Source organism: Oncorhynchus tshawytscha, linkage group LG01 (assembly GCF_018296145.1).
Source record: "Oncorhynchus tshawytscha isolate Ot180627B linkage group LG01, Otsh_v2.0, whole genome shotgun sequence".
Taxonomy (NCBI): domain Eukaryota; kingdom Metazoa; phylum Chordata; class Actinopteri; order Salmoniformes; family Salmonidae; genus Oncorhynchus; species Oncorhynchus tshawytscha.
Window position 1 is genome coordinate 1,929,579 of NC_056429.1, and position 19,812 is coordinate 1,949,390.

Here is a 19,812-nt window from a genome sequence, read left to right on the forward strand (position 1 = left end):
TGATAGTGGAAGTAGGGTGGTAGATGCCTAGTCTATTTTATGGCTCTAATCTGATAGTGGTAGTGGGGTCGTAATGTCTAGTCTCCCTTATATTTCTTTATGGCTCTAATCTGATAGTGGTAGAGGGGTGGTAGATGTCTAGTCTCCCTTATGGCTCTTATCTGATATTGGTAGTGGGGTGATAGATGCCTAGTCTCCCTTTTGGCTCTAATCTGATATTGGTAGTGGGGTGATAGATGCCTAGTCTTCCTTATGGCTCTAATCTGGTAGTGGTAGATGTCTAGGCTCCCTTATGGCTCTAATCTGATAATTGTAATGGGGTGGTAGATGTCTAGTCTCCCTTATGGCTCTATCTGGTAGTGGTAGTGGGGTGGTCGATACCTAGGATCCCTTTTGGCTCTTCTGACAATGATGATGTCTAGTCTCCCCTACGGCTCTAATCTGATAGTGGTAGTGGTGTGGTCGATACCTAGGATCCCTTATGGCTCTAATCTGACAGTGGTAGATGTCTACTCCCTTATGTTTCTGATCTGACAGTGGTAGTGGGGTGGTAGATGTTGAGTCTCCCTTATGGCTGTAATCTGATAGTGGTAGTAGGTTGGTAGATGCCTAGTTCCCTTATGGCTCTAATCTTATAGTGGTAGATGTCTAGTCTCCCTTATTCCTCTAATCTGGTAGTGGTAGATGCCTAGTCTCCTGTATGGCTCTAATCTGATAGTGGTAGTGTGGTGCTAATGTCTAGTCTCCCTTATAGATCTAATCTGACGGTGGTAGATTTCTGGTCTCCTTTATAGCTCTAATTTGATAGTGGTAGTGGGGTGGTAGATGTCTAGGCTCCCTTATGGCTCTAATCTGATTGTGGTAGATGGCTTGTCTCCTTTATGGCTCTAATATCAAATCAAATCAAATTTTATTTGTCACATACACATGGTTAGCAGATGTTAATGCGAGTGTAGCGAAATGCTTGTGCTTCTAGTTCCGACAATGCAGTAATAACCAACAAGTAATCTAACTAACAATTCCAAAACTACTGTTTTATACACAGTGTAAGGGGATAAAGAATATGTACATAAGGATATATGAATGAGTGATGGTACAGAGCAGCATAGGCAAGATACAGTAGATGGTATCGAGTACAGTATATACATATGAGATGAGTATGTAAACAAAGTGGCATAGTTAAAGTGGCTAGTGATACATGTATTACATAAGGATGCAGTCGATGATATAGAGTACAGTATATACGTATGCATATGAGATGAATAATGTAGGGTAAGTAACATTATATAAGGTAGCATTGTTTAAAGTGGCTAGTGATATATAATATGATAATGGTAGTGGGGTGGTAGATGCCTAGTCTCCCTTATGGCTCTAATCTGGTAATGGTAGTGTTGTGGTAGATGCTTAGTCTCCTTTATGTTTCTAATCTGATAGTGGTATATGTCTAGGCTCCCTTATGGCTCTAATCTGATAGTGTTAGTGGGGTGGTAGATGTCTAGATTCCTTTGTGGCTCTAATCTGATAGTGGTAGTGGGTTGGTAGATGCCTAGTCTCCCTAATGGCTCTAATCTGATAGGGGTAGTGGGGTGGTAGATGTCTATTCTCCCTTGTGGCTGTAATCTGATAGCAGTAGATGTCTATTCTCCATTATGGCTCTATTCTGATAGTGTTAGTGGGGTGGTAGATGTCTTGACTCCCGTATGGCTCTATTCTGATAGTGGTGGTGCTTGTCACGTTTGTTTGCTCCTATCTGCTAGATATATTTTTGTGACCAATCAAATTTGATTTGAACTGTCTCCTCTGGTCCACAGGTATTACCGTGGTGCCGTGGGTGCTCTTCTGGTCTATGACATCGCCAAGCACCTGACCTATGAAAGCGTGGAACGTTGGCTGAAGGAGCTGAGAGACCATGCTGACAGCAACATCGTCATTATGTTGGTCGGCAACAAGAGTGACCTGCGCCACCTCAGGGCTGTGCCCACCGATGGGGCACGGGCGTTTGCAGGTCAGTACAGAACCAACCTGGTCTGGTTTCAGAACCAACCTGGTCTGGTTTCAGATGTATTTGTTCAGATCAGTTCAGAACCAACCTGGTCTGGTTTCAGAACCAACCTGGTCTGGTTTCAGATGTATTTGTGCAGGTCAGTTCAGATCCAACCTGGTCTGGTTTCAGATGTATTTGTGCAGGTCAGTTCAGATCCAACCTGGTCTGGTTTCAGAACCAACCTGGTCTGGTTTCAGATGTATTTTTTCAGGTCAGTACAGAACCAACCTGGTCTGGTTTCAGATGTATTTGTTCAGTTCAGAACCAACCTGGTCTGGTTTCAGATGTATTTGTTCAGGTCAGTTCAGTTCAGAACCAACCTGGTCTGGTTTCAGATGTATTTGTTCAGGTCAGTACAGATCCAACCTGGTCTGGTTTCAGATGTAACTGTTCAGGTCAGTACAGATCCAACCTGGTCTGGTTTCTGAACCAACCTGGTCTGGTTTCAGATGTAACTGTTCAGGTCAGTACAGATCCAACCTGGTCTGGTTTCTGAACCAACCTGGTCTGGTTTCAGATGTATTTGTTCAGGTCAGTACAGATCCAACCTGGTCTGGTTTCTGAACCAACCTGGTCTGGTTTCAGATGTAACTGTTCAGGTCAGTACAGATCCAACCTGGTCTGGTTTCTGAACCAACCTGGTCTGGTTTCAGATGTATTTGTTCAGGTCAGTTCAGTTCAGAACCACATAGCCTGGTTCCTCTCTAGGTTTCTTCCTAGGTTTTGGCCTTTCTAGGGAGTTTTTCCTAGCCACCGTGCTTCTACACCTGCATTGCTTGCTGTTTGGGGTTTTAGGCTGGGTTTCTGTACAGCACTTTGAGATATCAGCTGATGTACGAAGGGCTATATAAATACATTTGATTTGATTTGATTTGAACCTGGTCTGGTTTCAGTTGTATTTGTTCAGGTCAGTACAGAACCATCCTGGTCTGGTTTCAGATGTATTTGTTCAGGTCAGTACAGAACCATCCTGGTCTGGTTTCAGATGTATTTGTTCAGGTCAGTACAGAACCAACCTGGTCTGGTTTCAGAACCAACCTGGTCTGGTTTCAGATGTATTTGTTCAGGTCAGGACAGATCCAACCTGGTCTGGTTTCAGAACCAACCTGGTCTGGTTTCAGAACCAACCTGGTCTGGTTTCAGAACCAACCTGGTCTGGTTTCAGATGTATTTGTTTGGGTCAGTTCAGAACCAACCTGGTCTGGTTTCAGAACCAACCTGGTCTGGTTTCAGAACCAACCTGGTCTGGTTTCAGAACTAACCTGGTCTGGTTTCAGATCCAACCTGGTCTGGTTTCAGATGTATTTGTTCGGGTCAGTTCAGAACCAACCTGGTCTGGTTTCAGTTGTATTTGTTCAGGTCAGTTCAGAACCAACCTGGTCTGGTTTCAGATCAACCTGGTCTGGTTTCAGATGTATTTGTGCAGGTCTGGTATCAGGCTAGTACCAACCATGCCTCCCTACTCCCACATAAGGAGGTCTAAGAGTAGTGGTGTTCATCTTTTCCTTACTCATGAGTGGCTGTCGGTGATCAGGGTTTGCTTATTCACTTACTGTAATGTCGCGGGGAGACGTCTCTGCGACGTCGCGGGGAGACGTCTCTGCGACGTCGCGGGGAGACGTCTCTGCGACGTCGCGGGGAGACGTTAACACAGTAGTGATTGACATGGTTTACCGTTTCCCTCTGTCCCTCAGAGAAGAACGGTTTGTCTTTCCTGGAGACCTCAGCCCTGGACTCTACTAACGTGGAGACATCCTTCCAGACCATTCTGACTGGTGAGTAGTCCTCTGTCTGTCTGTGCATTGACTATTTTCTATAAGGTTTAATAAAGTCATTATATTTTAAATGGGCTATATTGTATTATGGCACAGGGTTTAGCACAGGCCAGAGAATGAGAGAAGAGACCAGTGGTTGTGTGTTAGGGTGATCATCTCTGCTGCGCCAGGGGCCAGATGAGCTTCCTGAATACCTAATCACAGCTGAGTTCCGGGGGCCAGATGAGCTTCCTGAATACCTAATCATAGCTAAGTTCCGGGGGCCAGATGAGCTTCCTGAATACCTAATCACATCTGAGGGCCGGGGGCCGGGTGAGCTTCCTGAATACCTAATCACAGCTGAGGGCCGGGGGCCAGATGAGCTTCCTGAATACCTAATCACAGCTGAGGGCCGGAGGCCAGATGAGCTTCCTGAATACCTAATCACAGCTGAGTTCCGTGGGCCAGGTGAGCTTCCTGAGTACCTAATCACAGCTGAGTTCCGGGGGCCAGATGAGCTTCCTGAGTACCTAATCACAGCTGAGTTCCGGGGGCCAGATGAGCTTCCTGAGTACCTAATCACAGCTGAGTTCCGGGGGCCAGATGAGCTTCCTGAATACCTAGTCACAGCTGAGTTCCGGGGGGCCAGATGAGGTCCACTGCTCTGCTGTGGATGAACTCCCTTCCTGTGGCTCCTGCCATGCCTGTACTAACACACAGAGTGTAGTCAAACCAATGTTTCAAAGGGAACGCGATCCGATTTGGTGATTGTACTAGATCACTTCCTGTTTAAGCTGGGAGTAAAGTACTGCAGTATAACATGGTAATCTCCCTCTTGTCTCTCTCTCTCTCCCTCTTGTCTCTCTCCCTCCTGTCCCTCTCTCACCCCCGTCTGTCTCTTCTCTTCCTCGCTCTCCCTCCTGTCTTCCACATCCCCCCTCCCTCCCTGCAGAAATCTATCGCATTGTGTCTCAGAAACAGATGTCAGACCGGCAAGACAACAACATGTCGCCTAGCAACAACGTGGTCAACATCCAGGTGCAGCCGACGGAGAATAAACCAAAGATGCAATGTTGTCAGAGCATTTAACGGCATCACCAGTACCACCTGCTTCCCCCTGACCCCCGACCCCAAACCCCCTTCTAAAAGACTGCTTTGGTCCTGTCTGTCTGAGACACAGCTGCGTGGCCAGGCTCTAGACCGACACACAGCTGCGTGGCCAGGCTCTAGACCGACACACACCTGCGTGGCCAGGCTCTAGACCGACACACAGCTGCGTGGCCAGGCTCTAGACCGACACACAGCTGCGTGGCCAGGCTCTAGACCGAGACACAGCTGCGTGGCCAGGCTCTAGACCGAGACACAGCTGCGTGGCCAGGCTCTAGACCGAGACACAGCTGCGTGGCCAGGCTCTAGACCGAGACACAGCTGCGTGGCCAGGCTCTAGACCGAGACACAGCTGCGTGGCCAGGCTCTAGACCGAGACACAGCTGCGTGGCCAGGCTCTAGACCGAGACACAGCTGCGTGGCCAGGCTCTAGACCGAGACACAGCTGCGTGGCCAGGCTCTAGGGTCTATACGACAGAGTAGAGGCTGCCTCCAAAGTGTGCACTTACTTGTCTTGCACACTTCTTGTCATGGATTTAAAAGCATTAGATTGTAATTATTGGCTGAAGGGAGTTTCTTTCCACCGTTGTTAAGCCTAAATCCATGATGGGAAGTGTGCAAGTGAACACTTTGAGAAAAGGGTGTATAATTAGGGTGCAGCTGTGTCTGATCCCGTTGGTTCCTTAAGGATCTCCAGTCAGGACTATACAGCTGTGTCTGAGCCCATTGGTTCCTTAAGGATCCCCAGTCAGGACTATACAGCTGTGTCTGATCCCATTGGTTCCTTAAGGATCCCCAGTCAGGGCTATACAGCTGTGTCTGATCCTGTTGGTTCTATACATCTGTGTCTGAGCCCGCTGGTTCCTTAAGGATCCCCAGTCAGGACTATACAGCTGTCTGATCCCATTGGTTCCTTAAGGATCCCCAGTCAGGACTATACAGCTGTGTCTGATCCCATTGGTTCCTTAAGGATCCCCAGTCAGGGCTATACAGCTGTGTCTGAGCCCATTGGTTCCTTAAGGATCCCCAGTCAGGGCTATACAGCTGTGTCTGAGCCCATTGGTTCCTTAAGGATCCCCAGTCAGGGCTATACAGCTGTGTCTGAGCCCGTTGGTTCCTTAAGGATCCCCAGTCAGGACTATACAGCTGTCTGATCCCGTTGGTTCCTTCAGGATCCCCAGTCAGGACTATACAGCTGTGTCTCATCCCGTTGGTTCCTTAAGGATCCCCAGTCAGGACTATACAGCTGTGTCTGATCCCGTTGGTTCCTTAAGGATCCCCAGTCAGGACTATACAGCTGTGTCTGATCCCGTTGGTTCCTTCAGTATGCCCAGTCAGGACTATACAGCTGTCTGATCCCGTTGGTTCCTTAAGGATCCCCAGTCAGGGCTATACAGCTGTGTCTGAGCCCATTGGTTCCTTAAGGATCCCCAGTCAGGGCTATACAGCTGTGTCTGAGCCCGTTGGTTCCTTAAGGATCCCCAGTCAGGACTATACAGCTGTCTGATCCCGTTGGTTCCTTCAGGATCCCCAGTCAGGACTATACAGCTGTGTCTCATCCCGTTGGTTCCTTAAGGATCCCCAGTCAGGACTATACAGCTGTGTCTGAGCCCATTGGTTCCTTAAGGATCCCCAGTCAGGGCTATACAGCTGTGTCAGCCCGTTGGTTCCTTCAGGATCCCCAGTCAGGACTATACAGCTGTGTCTGATCCCGTTGGTTCCTTTTAAGGATCCCCAGTCAGGACTACACAGCTGTGTGATCCTGTTGGTTCCTTCAGGATCCCCAGTCAGGACTATACAGCTGTCTGATCCCGTTGGTTCCTTCAGGATCCCCAGTCAGGACTACACAGCTTTTTATTTCTGCCGTCTTTTATATTATTATATAGCAACGATTTAATAATCAGAAAAACGCTGGACGAATCTTCATAGAAATGTCTTTAATATATGATTTACTCCTTTTGTTTTTAGATTTTTTATTAAATCATTTGAGGTTTGTTTTGTTCACCTGTAAGCTTCAAATTGACTGCACTGTACTCTCATTACCCTGGCTGACTTGTGAATCCACAAATTGCACCCTATTCCCTAATGTAGTGCACTACTATTAACCAGAGGCCTTACTAACCAGTAGTAGTGCACTATAAAAGGAATAGCTTAAGGGACCATTTGGGAGCCTGCTGGTGTGCTGCATAACTAGATGATGTTCTCTCTGTGGTAGTAATGCTAACGATGATAGGTTAGGGATCAGTGGTAGTAATGCTATAATGCTAATGATAGGCTAGGGATCAGTGGTAGTAATGCTATAATGCTAATGATAGGCTAGGGATCAGTGGTAGTAATGCTATAATGCTAATGATAGGCTAGGGATCAGTGGTAGTAATGCTATAATGCTAATGGTGATAGGCTAGGGATCAGTGGTAGTAATGCTAATTATGATAGGCTAGGGAACAGTGGTAGTAATGCTATATTGCTAATGATAGGCTAGGGATCAGTGGTAGTAATGCTATAATGCCAATGGTGATAGGCTAGGGATCAGTACTAGTAATGCTAATGATGATAGGCTAGGGAACAGTGGTAGTAATGCTAATGATTATAGGCTAGGGATCAGTGGTAGTAATGCTAATGATGATAGGCTGGGGAACAGTGGTAGTAATGCTAATGATGATAGGCTAGGGAACAGTGGTAGTAATGCTAATGATGATAGGCTAGGGAACAGTGGTAGTAATGCTAATGGTGATAGGCTAGGGAACAGTGGTAGTAATGCTAATGGTGATAGGCTAGGGAACAGTGGTAGTAATGCTAATGATAGGCAAGGGAAAAGTCGTAGTAATGCTATAATGCTAATGATGATAGGCTAGTGTTGCAAAATTCCTGAAACGTTCCCTACATTTCCAAGGTTTTTTATTAATCATGTTTCAAGGAATTTCTGATATCAGGAAGGATTAACTAGGGAAGGCATCCTCCTACTGAGATTTATGAGGAATTTCAGAGTTCTGAAAAGCTTGTAGCTCAATAACCAGTATCTGAGCTGTGAAGCACTTTCTGTTGTGTTGCTAGATTGACCAGGTTGTTGTCATGGGGATGGATGGTGGCAGAACGTGTTGTTGCCACTACTCGTGATGCTAGCATGGTCTAGTCCTGAGTCCTGAGTCCCAGCTCTGTTTGTGCTGTCTTGCCAACTCTATGTGATTTATAGGAGTCGCTAAGACAGCACAAACGGATGTGGGACCAGGCTAAGCATGGTTCACCTTGGTGTCAAGGGTCAACTAATCAAGTCAAGTAATGGCACATACATAACCACTGTCTGGAGAGACCTGCAGAGACCTACAGCTAGACTCCCTAACACAGTGTCTGTTCAGACTGATTCATTAGAGCTAGACTCACTAACACAGTGTCTGTTCAGACTAATGCTTTGAGTACTGAGTAGTGACTTGTTTCAGTGCCTAATGCCTTGAGTACTGAGTAATGACTTGTTTCAGTGCCTAATGCCTTGAGTACTGAGTAGTGACTTGTTTCAGTGCCTAATGCCTTGAGTACTGAGTATTGACTTGTTTCAGTGCCTTTATTGTAGAATGACTTGTTGGTTGGTCTGTAGATAGTTTTCAGATGCCACCTCCCCTTCTCTTGAAGCCCAGCTCACCTATCTCTGAGTTGGTGGACAGGACAGGTTCCTACCCTTAAAAATGTACGTGTGATCAGGGTGGTTGGCAGGTAGCCAAGGAGCGCTACAGTTCACTCCAAGCAACTCGTATCAAGCAGATCACACAATTTACCACGGCCAACAGCAGGCCTGGTCTACAGGGTAATAGTAGTGTGGGTAGGAGCCACTGTCTGGAGTCAGATCAGATTAACTTCATTAATAACCCACTGTCTGGAGTCAGACCAGATTAACATCATTAATAACCCACTGTCTGGAGTCAGACCAGATTAACATCATCAATAACCCACTGTCTGGAGTTCATTAATAACCCACTGTCTGGAGTCAAACCAGATTAACATCATCAATAACCCACTGTCTGGAGTTCATTAATAACCCACTGTCTGGAGTCAGACCAGATTAACTTCATTAATAACCCACTGTCTGGAGTCAAACCAGATTAACTTAATTAATAACCCACTGTCTGGAGTTCATTAATAACCCACTGTCTGGAGTCAAACCAGATTAACATCATTAATAACCCACTGTCTGGAGTCAGACCAGATTAACTTCATTAATAACCCACTGTTTGGAGTTCATTAATAACCCACTGTCTGGAGTCAAACCAGATTAACTTCATTAATAACCCACTGTCTGGAGTCAGACCAGATTAACTTCATTAATAACCCACTGTCTGGAGTCAAACCAGATTAACTTAATTAATAACCCACTGTCTGGAGTTCATGAATACCCACTGTCTGGAGTCAAACCAGATTAACATCATTAATAACCCACTGTCTGGAGTCAAACCAGATTAACATCATTAATAACCCACTGTCTGGAGTCAGACCAGATTAACATCATTAATAACCCACTGTCTGGAGTCAGACCAGATTAACTTCATTAATAACCCACTGTCTGGAGTCAGACCAGATTTACTTCATTAATAACCCACTGTCTGGAGTTAGACCAGATTAACATCATTAATAACCCACTGTCTGGAGTTAGACCAGATTAACATCATTAATAACCCACTGTCTGGAGTCAGACCAGATTAACATCATTCATAACCCACTGTCTGGAGTCAGACCAGATTTACTTCATTAATAACCCACTGTCTGGAGTTAGACCAGATTAACATCATTAATAACCCACTGTCTGGAGTCAGACCAGATTAACATCATTCATAACCCACTGTCTGGAGTCAGACCAGATTAACATAATTCATAACCCACTGTCTGGAGTCAGACCAGATTAACATAATTCATAACCCACTGTCTGGAGTTAGACCAGATTAACATCATTCATAACCCACTGTCTGGAGTTAGACGAGATTAACATCATTCATAACCCACTGTCTGGAGTTAGACGAGATTAACATCATTCATAACCCACTGTCTGGAGTTAGACGAGATTAACATCATTAATAACCCACTGTCTGGAGTCAAACCAGATTAACATCATTAATAACCCACTGTCTGGAGTTAGACCAGATTAACATCATTCATAACCCACTGTCTGGAGTTAGACGAGATTAACATCATTCATAACCCACTGTCTGGAGTCAGACCAGATTAACTTCATTAATAACCCACTGTCTGGAGTTAGACGAGATTAACATCATTAATAACCCACTGTCTGGAGTCAGACCAGATTAACATCATTCATAACCCACTGTCTGGAGTCAGACCAGATTAACATAATTCATAACCCACTGTCTGGAGTCAGACCAGATTAACATAATTCATAACCCACTGTCTGGAGTTAGACCAGATTAACATCATTCATAACCCACTGTCTGGAGTCAGACCAGATTAACATCATTCATAACCCACTGTCTGGAGTCAGACCAGATTAACATCATTCATAACCCACTGTCTGGAGTTAGACCAGATTAACATCATTCATAACCCACTGTCTGGAGTCAGACCAGATTAACATCATTCATAACCCACTGTCTGGAGTTAGACCAGATTAACATCATTCATAACCCACTGTCTGGAGTCAGACCAGATTAACATCATTCATAACCCACTGTCTGGAGTCAGACCAGATTAACATCATTCATAACCCACTGTCTGGAGTCAAACCAGATTAACATCATTCATAACCCACTGTCTGGAGTTAGACGAGATTAACATCATTCATAACCCACTGTCTGGAGTCAGACCAGATTAACATCATTCATAACCCACTGTCTGGAGTCAGACCAGATTAACATCATTCATAACCCACTGTCTGGAGTCAGACCAGATTAACTTCCGTGATAATGAATGCTAAATTAGCATGCTATATTGATATGCTATTATGGACCACCATGACTGGTAACATGAACGACCTGAATGTTTATTACCCCTGTCACCACTACCTTTTCTGGGAATGACTGCAGCCTTGTATCGTACTGTGATGACCTGGGATGTGTTCATTGGGCACCAAACAGTAGAAAACTGATTTAAAACAGGGAGGGACTACCTGCACTAGTAGTCCAATAACAAACACTAAAATGTATATTTTCCTGTTGTAAAACATTTTTGCTAGAATTCAGATGGCACCATTTGTCACGATTGTCGTTGGGAGAAGGAGAAGAGGACCAAAGAGCAGCTTGGTATACTGGAACAAAAACAACAGACCGACAAACGAACAGTTCTGCAAGGTGCAACAAAAACACTAAACAGAAAATTCAAAACATAGAATACCCACCCCAACTCACGCCCTGACCAAACTAAAACAGAGACATAAAAAAGGAACTAAGGTCAGGGCGTGACACCATTCTTCCATAGGGTTTGAAAGAAGTGCACTTTTTTATTTTTTATTAGTGCTAGCTTTGGAGTAGGCTAGCTTTGGAGTAGGCTAGCTCTGGAGTAGGCTAGCTTTGGAGTAGGCTAGCTTTGGAGTAGGCTAGCTCTGGAGTAGGCTAGCTTTGGAGTAGGCTAGCTTTGGAGTAGGCTAGCTTTGGAGTAGGCTAGCTCTGGAGTAGGCTAGCTCTGGAGTAGGCTAGCTCTGGAGTAGGCTAGCTTTGGAGTAGGCTAGCTTTGGAGTAGGCCAGCTTTGGAGTAGGCTAGCTTTGGAGCAGGCTAGCTTTGGAGCAGGCCAGCTTTGGAGTAGGCCAGCTTTGGAGCAGGCTAGCTTTGGAGCAGGCTAGCTTTGCTCGGTCTATGTAGTCCCCTTAACTATTGCTGTTGTGTGGTTTTAATTATGTCAATGATCTTTCACTTTATGCCTCGGCACCACTGTTATTATGTTTTCATTCATGCTGTCTGTGATATTTTGTTGTTGTTGTTGTTGTTTCTTATTTGTTTTGTTTATAATTAAACTCTTCTCTCTGTGTCCACTAATTACAATGAATAAATAAACTTACCTCGGAGTTTAAAGGTCCCATTCAGTTTGTATGCAGTAAAGTCATACCATATTTAAAAAAAAAACATCTCACCACATCTGTGATGGAAACAGGAAGTGTCGGTACAATTTTAGAAGTGCTGACAGATCATTTGTTCGACATCGTGGGATCTTTTTTGTGTCGGTAAAATTCATTATGTGAGAAATGGTGGTGGAAACGCCTTTATGCCCAAATATGGAGATAATAACCATCATACTGACGTAAACTTGGAGTCGGGAGAAGAGGTCGACCGATTTGATCGGCATGGACGATTTAATTAGGGCTGTTTTTCAAATGTTCATATCATATTCATCAAGGCTCATGATGACCGGTATACCACAGATATAGCCCAACAAACTTGATGTCGACCGATTAGGGCCAATTTTTCAAGTTTTCATAACAATCGGTAATCAGCCTTTTTTGGACCCCCGATTGCGTGGTAGGCTGACCACCTGTTACGTGCGTGCAGCAAGGAGCCAAGTTAAGTTGCAAGCTTGCATTAAACTTATCTTATAATAAACCATCAATCTTAACATAATCACTAGTTTACTACACATGGCTGATGATGTTGCTAGGTTAACTAGCTTGTCCTGCGTTGCATATAATCAATGCGGTGCCTGTTAATTTATCATTGAATCACAGCCTACTTCAACTTCGCCAAACGGGGGATGATTTAACAAAAGCGCATTCACGAAAAAAGCACATTCGTTGCACAAATGTACCTTAAACATCAATGTACCTAGCTGTAAAGGCATTCTTCCTCTTCTGAGGAGGAGTAGCGAGAAGGATCGGAGGACCAATGCGCAGCGTGGTAAGTGTCCATAATGTTTATTTACAGACATAAACTGAACACTACAAAACAATAAACGTGAAACGAACGAAACAGTACCATGTGGCAACAAACACTCGCATGGAAACAAACACCCACAACTCAAAAGTGAAACCCAGGCTACCTAAGTATGATTCTCAATCAGAGACAACTAATGACACCTGCCTCTGATTGAGAACCATACTAGGATGAACTCAAAACCTCAACATAGAAAATCACACACAGACTGCCCACCGTAACTCACGCCCTGACCATACTAAATAAATACAAAACAAAGGAAATTAAAGGTCAGAACGTGACACTAGCCATCAACATCAATGCCTTTCTTAAAATCAATATACAGAAGTATATATTTTTAAACCTACATATTTAGTTGAATTAAATGCATGTTAGCAGGCAATATTAACTAGGGAAATTGTCACTTCTCTTGCGTTCAGTGCAAGCAGAGTCACGGGTATAAGCAGCAGTTTGGCTCGTTGCCAACTGTTTCTTCCTAACAAAGACTAAAAAAACCTAAAACCTAAAACTTCTTACCTGGGAATATTGAAGACTCATGTTAAAAGGAACCACCAGCTTTCATATGTTCTCATGTTCTTAGTGATAGTGGTAATGGTGTGGTAGATGCCTAGGCTCCCTTTTGGCTCTAATCTGACAGTGGTAACGGGGTTGTAGATGTCTAGTCTCCTTTATGGCTCTAATTTGATAATGGTAATCAGGTGGTAGATGTATAGACTCCCTTATGCCCCTAATATGATAGTGGGAGATGTCTAGTCTCCCTTATGGCTCTAATCTGGTAGTGGCAGATGTCTTGTCTCCCTTATGGCTCCAATCTGATAATGGTAGTGGGGTGGAAGATGTGTAGTCTCCCTTATGGCTCTAATCTGATAGTGGTAGATTTCTTGTCTCCTTTATGGCTCTAATCTGATAGTGGTAGTGGGGTGGAAGATGTGTAGTCTCCCTTATGGCTCTAATCTGATAGTGGTAGATGTCTAGTCTCCCTTATGGCTTTAATCTGATAGTGGTAGATGTTTAGTCTCCCTTATGGCTCTCATCTGGTAGTGGTAGATGTATACCCTCCCTTATGGCTCTAATCTGATAGTGGTAGTGGGGTGGAAGATGTCTGGTCTCCCGTATGGATCTAATCTGATAGTGGTTGCTGTCTAGTGTCCACTATGGCTCTAATCTGATAATGGTATAGGAGTGGTAGATGTCTAGTCTCCTTATGGCTCTAATCTGGTAGTGGTAGATGTCTTTTCTCCCTTATGGCTCTATTCTGATAGTGGTAGTGGGGTGGTATGTGTCTAGTATCCCTTATGGCTCTAATCTGCAAGTGGTAGTGGGGTGGTAGATGTCTAGTCTCCTTTATGGCTCTAATCTGATTGTGGTTGTGGGGTGGAAGATGTCTAGTCTCCTTTATGGCTCTAATCTAATGGTGGTAGATGTCTCGTCTCCTTCATGGCTCTAATCTGATAGTGGTAGTGGGGTGGAAGATGTCTAGTCTCCCTTATGGCTCTAATCTGATAGTGGTAGATGTCTCGTCTCCTTTATGGCTCTAATCTGATAGTGGGGTTGTAGATGTCTAGTCTCCTTTATGGCTCTAATCTGATAGTGGTACTGGGGTGGTAGATGTCTAGTCTCCTTATGGCTCTAATCTGATAGTGGTAGATGTCTAGCCTCCCTTATGGCTCTAATCTGATAGTGGTAGATGTCTAGTCTCCCTTATGGCTCTAATCTGATAGTGGTAGGTGTCAAGTCTCCCTTATGGCTCTAATTTGATAATGGTAGTCAGGTGGTAGATGTCTAGTCTCCCTATGGCTCTAATCTGGTAGTGGCAGATGTCTAGTCTCCCTTATGGCTCCAATCTGATAGTGGTAGATGTCTCGTCTCCTTTATGGCTCTATTCTGATAGTGGTAGTGGGGTTGTAGATGTCTAGTCTCCTGTATGGCTCTAATCTGATCGTGGTACTGGGGTCATAGACGTCTAGTCTCCCTTATCGATCTAATTTGGTGGTGGTAGATGTCTAGCCTCCCTTATGGATCTAATCTGGTGGTGGTAGATGCCTATTCTCCCTTATGGCTCTAGTCTCATAGTGGTAGATGTCTAGTCTCCCTTATGGCTCTAATCTGATAGTGGTAGAGGGGTGGTAGATGTCTAGTCTCCTTATGGCTCTAATCTGATAGTGGTAGATGTCTAGCCTCCCTTATGGCTCTAATCTGAGAGTGGTAGATGTCTTGTCTCCTTATGGCTCTAATCTGATAGTGGTAGATGTCTAGCCTCCCTTATGGCTCTCATGTGATAATGGTAGTCGGGTGGTAGATGTCTAGACTCCCTTATGCCCCTAATATGATAGTGGCAGATGTCTAGTCTCCTTATGGCTCCAATCTGATAGTGGTAGATGTCTCGTCTCCTTTATGGCTCTATTCTGATAGTGGTAGTGGGGTTGTAGATGTCTAGTCTCCTGTATGGCTCTAATCTGATAGTGGTACTGGGGTCATAGACATCTAGTCTCCCTTATCGATCTAATTTGGTGGTGGTAGATATCTAGTCTTCCTTATGGCTCTAATCTGATAGTGGTAGATGTCTCGTCTCCTTTATGGCTCTATTCTGATAGTGGTAGTGGGGTTGTAGATGTCTAGTCTCCTTTATGGCTCTAATCTGATAGTGGTAGTGGGGTGGTAGATGTCTAGACTCCTTATGGCTCTAATCTGATAGTGGTAGTGGGGTGGTAGATGTCTAGACTCCCTTATGCCCCTAATATGATAGTGGCAGATGTCTAGTCTCCCTTATGGCTCTAATCTAATGGTGGTAGATGTCTCGTCTCCTTCATGGCTCTCATCTGACAGTGGTAGTGGGGTGGAAGATGTCTAGTCTCCTTTATGGCTGTAATCTGATAATGGTAGTGGGGTGGTCGATGTCTAGTCTCCCTTATGGCTGTAATCTGATAATGGTAGTGGGGTGGTCGATGTCTAGTCTCCCTTACGGCTCTAATCTGATAGTGGTAGATGTCTAGTCTCCTTATGGCTCTAATCTGATAGTGGTAGATGTCTAGCCTCCCTTATGGGTCTAATGTGATAGTGGTAGGTGTCTAGTCTCCCTTATGGCTCTAATTTGATAATGGTAGTCGGGTGGTAGATGTCTAGACTCCCTTATGCCCCTAATATGATAGTGGTAGATGTCTAGTCTCCCCTATGGCTCTAATCTGGTAGTGGCAGATGTCTAGTCTCCCTTATGGCTCCAATCTGATAGTGGTAGATGTCTCGTCTCCTTTATGGCTCTATTCTGATAGTGGTAGTGGGGTGGTAGATGTCTAGTCTCCTTTATGGCTCTAATTTGATAATGGTACTGGGGTGGTAGATGTCTAGACTCCCTTATGCCCCTAATATGATAGTGGCAGATGTCTAGACTCCCTTATGGATCTAATCTGGTGGTGGTAGATGTCTAGTCTCCCTTTTGGCTCTAATCTGATAGTGGTAGATGTCTAGTCTCCCTTTTGGCTCTAATCTGATATTGGTAGTGGGGTGGTAGATGTCTATTCTCCCTTATGGCTCTAATCTGATAGTGGTTGATGTCTAGTCTCCCTTACGGCTCTAATCTGTTGGTGGTAGATGTCTAGTCTCCCTTATGGCTCTAATCTGTTAGTGGTAGATGTCTAGTCTCCCTTATGGCTCTAATCTGATAGTGGTAGATGTCTAGTCTCCATTATGGCTCTAATCTGATAGTGGTAGTGGGGTGGTAGATGTCTAGTCTCCATTATGGCTCTAATCTGATAATGGTACTGGGGTGGTAGATGTCTAGACTCCCTTATGCCCCTAATATGATAGTGGCAGATGTCTAGACTCCCTTATGGATCTAATCTGGTGGTGGTAGATGCCTAATCTCCCTTATGGCTCCAATCTGATAGTGGTAGGGGTGGAAGATGTCTAGTCTCCCTTATGGATCTAATCTGGTGGTGGTAGATGCCTATTCTCCCTTATGGCTCTAATCTCATAGTGGTAGATGTCTAGTCTCCTTATGGCTCTAATCTGATAGTGGTAGAGGGGTGGTAGATGTCTAGTCTCCTTATGGCTCTAATCTGATAGTGGTAGATGTCTAGCCTCCCTTATGGCTCTAATCTGATAGTGGTAGGTGTCAAGTCTCCCTTATGGCTCTAATTTGATAATGGTAGTCGGGTGGTAGATGTCTAGCCTCCTTATGGCTCTAATCTGATAGTGGTAGATGTCTCGTCTCCTTTATGGCTCTATTCTGATAGTGGTAGTGGGGTTGTAGATGTCTAGTCTCCTTTATGGCTCTAATCTGATAGTGGTAGTGGGGTGGTAGATGTCTAGACTCCCTTATGGCTCTAATCTGATAGTGGTAGTGGGGTGGTAGATGTCTAGTCACCCTTATGGCTCTAATTTGATAATGGTAGTCGGGTGGTAGATGTCTAGTCTGCCCTATGGCTCTAATCTGGTAGTGGCAGATGTCTAGTCTCCTTATGGCTCCAATCTGATAGTGGTAGTGGGGTGGAAGATGTCTAGTCTCCCTTATGGCTCTAATCTGATAGTAGAAGATGTCTCGTCTCCTTTATGGCTCTAATCTGATAGTGGTAGTGGGGTTGTAAATGTCTAGACTCCTTATGCCCCTAATATGATAGTGGTAGATGTCTAGTCTCCCTTATGGCTCTAATCTGGTAGTGGCAAATGTCTAGTCTCCTAATTGCTCCAATCTGATAGTGGTAGTGGGGTGGTAGATGTCTAGTCTCCTTATGCCTCTAATCTGATAGTGGTAGATGTCTAGTTTCCTTATGGCTCTAATCTGATAGTGGTAGGTGTCTAGTCTCCTTATGGCTCTATTCTGATAGTGGTAGTGGGGTGGTATGTGTCTAGTATCCCTTATGGCTCTAATCTGATAGTGGTAGTGGGGTGGTAGATGTCTAGTTTCCTTTACGGCTCTAATCTGATAGTGGCATATGTCTAATCTCCTTTATGGCTCTAATCTGACAGTGGTTGTGGGGTGGAAGATGTCTAGTCTCCCTTATGGCTTTAATCTAATGGTGGTAGATGTCTCGTCTCCTTCATGGCTCTAATCTGATAGTGGTAGTGGGGTGTTAGATGTCTAGGCTCCCTTATGGCTCTAATCTGGTAATGGCAGATGTCTAGTCTCCCTTATGGCTCCAATCTGATAGTGGTAGTGAGGTGGAAGATGTATAGACTCCCTTTTGGATCTAATCTGCTCGTGGTAGATGGTTTTGAGATGTCTAGACTCCTTATGGATCTAATCTGGTGGTGGTAGATGCCTATTCTCCCTTATGGCTCTAATCTGATAGTGGTAGTGGGTTGGAAGATGTCTAGGCTCCCTTATGTCTCTCATCAGATAGTGGTATATTTCTAGTCTCGCTTATGGCTCTAATCTGATAGTGGAATATGTCTAGACCACCTTTTTGTTCTAATCTGATAGTGGTAGTGGGGTGGTAGATATCTAGTCTCCTTTATGGCTCTAATATGATAGTGGTAGTGGGGTTTTAGATGTTTGGTATCCCTAATGGCTCTAATCTGATTGTGGTTGTGGGGTGGTAGATGTCTAGTCTCCCTTATGGCTATAATCTGATAGTGGTAGATGTCTAGTCTCCTTTATGGCTCTAATCTGATAGTATTAGTGGGGTTGGAAGATGTCTAGTCTCCTTATGGCTCTAATCTGATAGTATTAGTGGGGTTGGAAGATGTCTAGTCTCCCTTATGGCTCTAATCTGATAGTGGTAGGTGTCTAGCCTCCCTTATGGTTCTAATCTGATAGTGGTAGGTGTCTAGTCACCCTTATGGCTCTAATCTGATAGTGGTAGGTGTCTAGTCTCCTTATGGCTCTAATCTGATAGTGGTAGGTGTCTAGCCTCCTTATGGCTCTAATCTGATAGTGGTAGATGTCTAGTCTCCCTTATGGCTCTAATCTGATAGTGGTAGGTGTCTAGTCTCCCTTATGTCTCTAATCTGGCAGTGGCAGATGTCTCATCTCCTTTATGGCTCTAATCTGATAGTGGTAGTGGGGTGGAAGATGTCTAGTCTCCCTTATGGCTCCAATCTGATAGTGGTAGATGTCTTGTCTCCCTTATGGCTATAATCTGATAGTGGTAGTGGGGTGGTAGATGTATAGTCTCCTTTACGGCTCTAATCTGATAGTGGTATTGGGGTGGTAGATGTCTAGTCTCCCTTATGGCTCTAATCTGACAGTGGTAGTGGGTTGGAAAATGTCTAGTATCCCTTATGGCACTAATCAGATAGTGGTAATAGGGTGGTAGATACCTAGGCTCTCTTATGGCTCTAATCTGATAGTGGTATTGGGGTGGTATGTGTCTAGCATCCCTTATGGCTCTAATCTGATAGTGGTAGTGGGGTGGTAGATTTCTAGTATCCCTTATGGCTCTAATCTGATAGTGGTAGTGGGGTGGTATGTGTCTAGTATACTTTATGGCTCTAATCTGATAGTGGTAGTGGGGTGGTAGATGTCTAGTCTCCTTTACGGCTCTAATCGGATAGTGGTAGTGGGGTGGTAGATGTCTAGCCTCCTTCACGGCTCTAATCTGATAGTGGTAATGGTGTGGTAGATGCCTAGGCTCCCTTTTTGCTCTAATCTGATAGTGGTAGTGGGGTGGTAGATGTCTAGTCTCCTTTACGGCTCTAATCGGATAGTGGTATAGGGGTGGTAGATGTATACTCTCCCTTCTGGCTCTAATCTGATAGTGGTACTGGGTTGGAAGATGTCTAGTTCCCCTTTTTGCTCTAATCTGATAGTGGTAGTGGGGTGGTAGATGTCTAGTCTCCTTTACGGCTCTAATCAGATAGTGGTAGTGGGGTGGTATGCGTCTAGTCTCCTTTATGGCTCTAATCTGATAGTGGTAGAATTCTAATCTCCTTTATGGTTCTAATCTGATAGAGGTAATGGGGTGGTAGATGTCTAGGCTCCCTTTTTGCTCTAATCTGATAGTGTTAGTGGGGTGCTAGATGTCTAGTCTCCTTTACGGCTCTAAACTGAATGTGGTTACTGTCTAGTGTCCACTATGGCTCAAATATGATAATGGTTTAGGGGTGGTAGAT

The 19,812-nt window shown here is 44.5% G+C and overlaps 1 protein-coding gene across 1 annotated transcript in view; it reads left to right on the forward strand.

Annotated features, from left to right (window-relative positions):
• Positions 1-11,903, forward strand: part of LOC112237405 (ras-related protein Rab-11A) — a 30,063-nt gene extending 18,160 nt beyond the window's left edge. Inside the window, exons 3-5 of the mRNA XM_042298271.1 lie at positions 1,812-2,005; positions 3,739-3,819; positions 4,751-11,903. Of these exons, the coding sequence (XP_042154205.1) occupies positions 1,812-2,005; positions 3,739-3,819; positions 4,751-4,887 (412 nt within the window). The 3' untranslated portion in view covers positions 4,888-11,903. The remainder of the gene's footprint in view (positions 1-1,811; positions 2,006-3,738; positions 3,820-4,750) is intronic.
• Positions 11,904-19,812: the final 7,909 nt, after the last annotated feature.